Here is a 7,937-nt window from a genome sequence, read left to right as displayed (position 1 = left end):
TGATTAGCAGTATTGATGCTGTAAAATTATAGTGTCCCTTCTGAATACTTGTATTTTGTTTGTGTGTGTGTGTGTGTGTGTGTGTGTGTGTGTATGTGTGTGTATGTGTGTGAGTGTGTGTGTGTGTGTATGTGTGTGTGTGTGTGTGTGTGTGTGTGTGTGTGTGTGTGTGTGTGTGTGTGTGTGTGTGTGTGTGTGTGTGTGTGTGTGTGTGAACTAAACATGGAAAATTGGCTTTTGTCAATCAGGTCAGTCTCCTCTTTCACCGACAACATGAGTGACAGGAGCAAATTGCACAAGCCCTTGCCTCAGTGTCACCTCTCCCATGTCCTGTCATGAAGTATTTCGTCTGTGTGGACTGTCCATTTCTAACAGCTATTTCTAACAGATCCATGCAGGATCTGAGCCCTCTCTTTATTTGAGTCCACCGCTTCACTCTCTGGGGTCAGGTGTTAACCCCCTTTGGGCTCAGGATTGATTGGTTTCTGCGGCGTGCTTTGCCAAGTGGTGGGTTGCCCATTGTTGAACCCACATTTCGCGTGCTCCTCAGTCAGAGCTGTATTTGTACTTTGTGATAAAGATGATGTCGAAGTACATCATAAACAAGGACAGTGCATGCTTTCAGTATCTCTACATTTAGGAAACATTTGGAGGTAATATCAGAATCTCAAAAAATTCCGTACTCCGATAGCCATATAAAACAATGCTGATGATGCAGATTGTCAAGCAATTTAGCTAGTGTGTAATTAGTAGGATGTGATTATTTATTAACTTTGAATGCAAATGCAATATCACCAGACTCTCTTTCCAACCACCTACCCCTATGTGTATCAGTTATACGGAAGTGCCTTGTGAGGGTCAAGTTGATGAGGAAGCAGAACTGACAAAGGCTTGCATAAAGGTTTTCCAGGGTTGTATAAATCACACAGCCATAATGTACTGCATGTAATTAATTCACTCTAGATTTAAATCGGGCTCACTCAGATGCCCGGAGCGTTTTCCAACACCCTGTCAGTGTTATAAAAATTATGGCACAACCAAGCTCAGGAGAAAATACTACAGATCATTCTTCTCAAACAAAGCATTGTTGAACCTGTTCACCTGAAAACAGCGTTCTTCTTTAGAATAATCTGTGGAGCTTGGTTTACAGAGAATTGTCTTGATTTACATTTCCTTTGTGGACCGTGATGGACAATAGCTTGACTGTAAAACAGATATAGGCATATTGAGTGATCTTCCTGGGAAAGCATGGGATTTTACAGTAGTACTGAACCAACTCTTGTAAATCGTTATTTTTGTTACAACGCCATTTGCCAAAACAGTTGGCAAGGTAACAGCAACCCACCCATACACATGCCACTACCTTGGCACTAAAGCTGAAAGAGGATGAGTGTGTTACAGGCCAATTTGACAAGGATCTCGATATACAGCAAATTATTCAATATGCATTGCAGCTGGCATCAGTGAGTGAAATTACAGATATGGGCTGGGCTAATTCTTATTTAAAGTCTTCCTTTTTCCTGGATTGTCTTTCCCAGGTGGGGCCTATATCAATTATAAATTCATTTCGTTTCCATAATTCAGTGAAGTGCTCTTTGTTGGAGTTCATTCCAGTAATTGGGGGTGTCCACGTACTGTTTCCTTCATCCCAGGGTTCATCACACGGTTGCATAACACAAGTTTCCTCATCATTGCACTATGGCTACTTCTTTAACACAACTATTCCACAGGAAAAGCATAGAAACAATGAAGGTCCTGGCTAAGGGTGGACTGGAGATTTATCAGACAGGGGTGGCGGGCTGGGCTGGTTGGGGCAGGGGCTGGTCTCCTTGTGTTTACACAGCATGCAGCGGCGGGCGATCTGGACTAGCGTGGCGCGGAACCGCTGTATCCGGAAGGCATAGACCAGCGGATTGAGGGCAGAGTTGACATGGGACATAAAGATGCCCACGTACATGGCGCTCTTGGGCATCCCACACTCCGGGCAGAAGAAGAGGATGCAGTTCATGACATGCAGGGGCAACCAGCATAGAGCGAATAGCAAGACGACGAGCGCCAGGGACTTGGCTAATTTTAGCTCCTTGTGCAAGTACTTGCTGGTGTCGCAAGTGGCCTCTGCACGCATGTTGAGCTGCTTCCGGATCACCCTGAAGATCTCAGCGTACAGCGCGATCATGATGGTCAGAGGAACCACCACCCAGCCGAAGAAGTTGAAGTAGACCATGTAGTCCATGCGCATGACCGTGGTAAATGTGCAAACTATTATGTCATCACTGGTGGTGCTGAGGTTACCATGTGTGTGCTCGTTGTGCCAGCCCAACATTGGCACCAGCCCGGTCAGGGCAGAGAGGAGCCAGCACAGGAACACTGCCACCCATGCCCTGTTCTGGGTCACGATGATGCTGTACCTGAAGGGGACCAGAGGAATGATCAAAGTCAGTTTGAAAAACTACACAGTCAAACATGGAACATGCAAAACAGTTGGAGATAAAGTTTCGCTTAGACTCCAGATAATCTCCAGTCAAATATGTCTAGAAATGTCTTTTCATAAGCCATCTGTGTGAAATGCTTGATAGATGCATTTTTAAAGTACATGTTGTCATAAGTAGCAAAGCATGAGATGGTATGAATAACAATGATGCACAATCTCGGTTTATTGCATTATGAATTAAATTAATGTATGGACTGTCATACTGTTATACCCATTTGCTTCAGTGCCACTCAAGCTAACAGGGTGTCAAATGTATTCTGTGACAGAAGCACAATGCATTCATTTATGAATTGATGGTGATTTATAAAGAGTCACCAAATTTCCTGAGGACAAAGATATGGATTTTTGGGATGCAAAATACTGAAAGCTAAGCAAATGTAAACATCTATATTTCTTTCCCGATTTTTAAATTATTTAATTATTTTTTATGTGAGAAAATAAAAGGTGGCACTATGAAACCAATACAATTTAAACCAAATGTATGATAATTTAATATTAAACAGCCAAATTAAGGAACCGTTCCCTTTAATAGTAAGTTCCCACTGGGCACAAACGCCAAATCAACATCTATTTCACATTGGTTCAAAGTCATTTCATTGTAATAACATGGAAACAACGTTGATTCAACTAGTGTGTACCCAGTGGGATTGGTCCCCTGTCCACATGACAATACAAATAAATAAGATGCACCAGGAACTTTGCCAAAAATACCAAACGAACCAGCCTTAAAAATCACTCCTTGGGACAGACAAGAACATTTTAATATACTTGAAAGCTTTCAATGTCTGGCCCATTGATTTCTATTCAACTAAGCATAGATATATGGCTTTCCGCAGTCTGAGAGAAATTCTCATCAGATACACTACATTACCAAAAGTATGTGGTTACCTGCTCGTCCAACATTTCATTCCAAATCATGGGCATTAATATGGAGTTTGTCCCCCCTTTGCTGCTACAACAGCCTCCACTCTTGTGGGAAGGCTTTCCATTAGATGTTGGAACATTGCTGTGGGGACTTGCTTCCATTCAGCCACCAAAAAGAGCAATGGTGAGGTCAGGCACTGATGTTGAGCGATTAAGCCTGGCTCGCAGTCGGCGTTCAAATTCATCCCAAAGGTGTTCGATGGGGTTGAGGTCAGGGCTCTGTGCAGGCCAGTCAAGTCCTGCCACACCCATCTAGACACAAACTATTTCTGTATGGACCTTGCTTTGTGCACGGGGCATTGCCATGCTGAAACCGGAAAGGGCCTTCCCCAAACTGAAGCACAAAATCTTCTAGAACGTCATTGTATGCTGTAGAGTTAAGATTTCCCTTCACTGGAACTAAGGGGCCTAGCCTGAACAATGAACCAATTGGCACTATGCATTGGGGCAGGTAGCATTCTTCTAGCATCCGCCAAACCCAGATTAACAATAACAGCATTTACAGTTGACTGGGACAGCTCTAGCAGGGCAGAAATTTTACGAACTGACTTGTTGAAACGTTGATATCCTATGACGATGCCACGTTGAAAGTCACTGAGGTCTTCAGTAAGGCCATTCTACTGCCAATGTTTGTCTATGGAGATTGCATGGCTGTTTGCTTGATTTTATGCACAAGTCAGCAACGTGTGTGGCTGAAATAGCCAAATCCACTCATTTGAAGGGATGTCCACATACATTTGTATATATAGTGCACATTGCTACTGCATACTCCCTTGGTATCCCTCGCACATCAATATAAAGAGGCCATTGAAAAAGTCCACTTATACAGCGCCTCATAAAGTAATCACACCCTTGAATCAATACATGTCAGAATACCCTTTGGCAGTGATTACAGCTGTGAGTCTTTCTGGTTAAGTCTCTAAGAGCTTTGCACTCCTGGATTATACAATATTTGCACATTATTCTTTAAAGAATTCTTCAAGCTCTGTCAAGTTGGTTGTTGATCACACATTTTCAAAACTTCCCATAGATTTTCAAGACGATTTAAGTCAAATCTGTAACAAGGCCACTCAATAACATTAAATGTCATCTTGGTAAGCAACTCCAGTGTATAGTTGGCCTTGTGTTTTAGGTTATTATCCTGCTGAAAGGTGAATTTGTCTCCGAGCATCTGCTGGAAAGCACACTGAACCAGGTTTTCCTCCAGGATTTTGCCTGTGCTTAGCTCTGTTCCGTTTATTTTTATCCCCCCAAAAACTTGCTAGTCCTTGTTGATGGCAAACATACCCATAACATGATGCAGCCACCACCATGCTTGAAATATGAAGAGTGGTACTCAGTGATGTGTTGTGTTGGATTTGCCCCAAATAGAACACTTTGTATTCAGGACACAATGTACTTTTTTTGAACACATTTTTTGCAGTTTTACTTTACTTAATTGCAAACAGGATGCATGTTTTGTATTTGTTTTATTCTGTATAAGCTTCCGTCATCTGTACAGGCTTCCTTCATTTCACTCTGTCATTTAGATTAGTATTGTGTGGGAACTACAATGTTGTTTATCCATCCTCAGTTCTCTCCTATCGCAGCCATTAAACTCAGTAACTGTTATAAAGTCCCCATTGGCCTCATGGTGAAACCCTTGAGCAACTGAGTTAGGAAAGACGCCTGTATCTTTGTAGTCGCTGGGCGTATTGATACACCATCCAACGTGTTATTACTAACTTCACTATGCTCAATGGGATATTAAATGCCTTTTTTTTCTTCTATTTTTAACCATCGACCAATAGGTGCCCTTCTTTGTGAAGCAATGGAAAACCTCCCTGGTCTTTGTAGTTGAATCTGTGTTTGAAATTCCCTGCTTGACTGAGGGACCTAACAGATGTGTGGGGTACAGAGATGAGGTAGTCATAAAAAATTATGTAAACACTATTATTGCACACAGAGTGCACACTATTATTGCACACAAACATATTATGTGACTTGTTAAGCACATTTTTACTCCTGAACTTATTTAGGCGTGCCATAACAAAGGCAATGAATACTTAATGACCCAAGACATTTCAGCGTTTCGTTTTTAATTCATTTGTGAAAATGTACAAAAACATAATTCCACTTTGACATTATGCGGTATAGTGTGCGGGCCAGTGAAACAAAATCAAAATGTTATCAATTTTAATTAAACATGTGGGAAAATAAGTCGAGGGGTGTGAATACTTTCTGAAGGCACTCTAAGTTAATGTATAATTAGAATGAACAGAAAATGGTCCTCACTAGGAATACAGTAAAATTCTTAATTTGTTGCCCTCAAGCAAAATCCATCTCATTATGGACAATCCTCTATTAAAAGTTTAAAACCCAGAATATTCTGTAATTTCATGACAGGTGGTGCTGCAGACCAGATAAATGTATTTCATGTGATGTATTTCAGTTAAGGTATGTTTTTTGTCATGAATTTGGCAGGTTTTTTTCAATAAATAGCATGCAACCGGTAGCTATATAGTGGACTCACTTGATGGGAATCTTGACCCGGAGGTAGCGGTCAATGGCGATGGCCATTAGAGACAGGATGGAACCCTGGGTGATGATGAGGAGCAGACAGGCGAGGAAGAGGCAGGTGTAGAATTGAGTCTTCAGCCCCAGACTAATCACTATAGCCAGGGGAATGACCAGGGCTCCCACAGCGATGTCGGCCACCGCTAGAGACACGATGAAGCAGAACGTGGTGTCTCTCAGGGCGCGGTTTACACAAACCACCAGCACCACCAGCACGTTTCCCAGCACAGAGGCCAGGGCGATGGCTGTCTCCATGGAGATGTAAATCATGTCCACATGCTCCCGTGGCTGGATACCGGGAAAGGAAAACATTTTAAAAGTCCTCAGATCTCCGCTTGACTTGCCTCAGAATGGAAATGGTTTAAGAGGTTTTTCTTCAATTGTTCCTATGGATTCAACTAATTTCATTGTGTCCTCCTCCATTCTATGTGGTCCCTCTGAGTTGCTGCTGTTGAGAGAAGCGTGGGTTGTCGCTGATCTGGCATTGATTGAGTGGGCCCTATGTCAATGAGAGCATCTGGGGAGATGAATGTCCAGCGTCCTCTTCTAGCTCCACACTGACTGACTGACAGGCTGATCCCCTGCTTCTCTCCTCCACTCCTCCTCCTCCTCACTTGCTCTCACTCTTGGAGAGAGGCTCTCTCTGAAACAAGGGAGGGGCCTCGTTCTCTTTGCAGCAGTCTGCAGCACCACCACCTCCCATCACTCCTCTGGAACAGTAGCGAGCTCCCCACATACCATCATAAGTGTGTGTGTGTGTGTGTGTGTGTGTGTGTGTGTGTGTGTGTGTGTGTGTGTGTGTGTGTGTGTGTGTGTGTGTGTGTGTGTGTGTGTGTGTGTGTGTGTGTGTGTGTGTGTGTGTGTGTGTGGGGGGGGGTGCGTACATGACGTGTGTGTTTGCGTGTGTGTGTTATAGAGGGGAGCTGTGACTATGGTCTGGCAGGTGGGTCTTATAAAACAAGCATTTGGGAGATTGCATGCTTTTCGTCAGGGCCACTCTAGCTAATAGAGAATCAAATAAAGTTGGAGTGCCAAGGTGCCATCTTAAGTTTTTAGTATTCTGTCACCTGAGATGCACTACAAATATGACCGTAACACTTTATTTTTTTTGTATTTATTTAAAGAACAAATTCTTATTTACAATGACCGCCTACCCCTGCCAAACCCGTATAACGCTGGGCCAATTGTGCGCCGCCCTATGGGACTCCCAATCACAGCCGGTTGTGATACAGCCTGGAATCAAACACGTGTCACCTCTATCACTGAGATGCAGTGCCTTAGACTGCTGCGCCACTCGGAGCCCACTTACCCAAGAAGATTTGTGAAGAACCAAACTAACAATCTGCCCCCCACGCATTTGTGCTAACCAAGACCGCTGTCATCCTCTCAAATAGCTTTGCATAAATTAATGGACCTTACACTGTGTCCAGATGTTCTGTAAGTGATGTGACGTTTTTACTTCCTGAATATGCACAAAGAGAATCTGTAGAGATATAGAACCTTAAATCCCCTATAGATTAATGTTATACCCTGCATTTTTGCCTTTAGCCTTAAAGGTGAATTAATACATTAATAAATCATCTTTAGTGTGGCTGGAGTGCTTCCCAGTCTTAAGGCGAACCTACAATGCTGATATCGATTTCTCCTTAATCAGAAAGCAACAGGCTACATGGGAGAAATTAGAATTATGTAATGTGCAAGTTATGATTTGTGGTTCTTCAGGAGCAATCCATGGTTTAATTTCATACCCTAGCTAATTAACTTGTGAGAAAGATTAAAAAACGTCCCTTTTTCAGGACTCTGTGTTTCAAAGATAAATCATACAAATTCAAATAATCGTCTTCATTGTAAAGGGTTTAAACCATGTTTGCCCATGCTTGTTCAATTAACCATAAACAATTCATGAACATGCACCTGTGGAACGGTCGTTAAGACACTAACAGCTTACAGACGGTAGGCAATTAAG

At 42.6% G+C, this 7,937-nt stretch overlaps 1 protein-coding gene across 1 annotated transcript; it reads right to left on the bottom strand.

Moving 5' to 3' along the window:
- Window positions 1-162: 162 nt before the first annotated feature.
- Window positions 163-6,599, bottom strand: LOC112255443 (adenosine receptor A1-like). Its single transcript, XM_024428426.2, has 2 exons — window positions 5,928-6,599; window positions 163-2,408 (listed from the first exon to the last, which is right to left on the bottom strand). Exons 1-2 carry the CDS (start codon window positions 6,281-6,283, stop codon window positions 1,760-1,762), a joined length of 1,005 nt encoding a protein of 334 aa, XP_024284194.1. The 5' UTR covers window positions 6,284-6,599; the 3' UTR covers window positions 163-1,759.
- Between the last annotated feature and the right edge of the window lie 1,338 nt (window positions 6,600-7,937).

This window comes from Oncorhynchus tshawytscha, unplaced genomic scaffold (assembly GCF_018296145.1).
Source record: "Oncorhynchus tshawytscha isolate Ot180627B unplaced genomic scaffold, Otsh_v2.0 Un_contig_1824_pilon_pilon, whole genome shotgun sequence".
In the NCBI taxonomy this organism is placed as follows: domain Eukaryota; kingdom Metazoa; phylum Chordata; class Actinopteri; order Salmoniformes; family Salmonidae; genus Oncorhynchus; species Oncorhynchus tshawytscha.
Note: the sequence above shows the minus strand (reverse complement) of the source record. Positions and strands in the feature narration are given on the sequence as shown.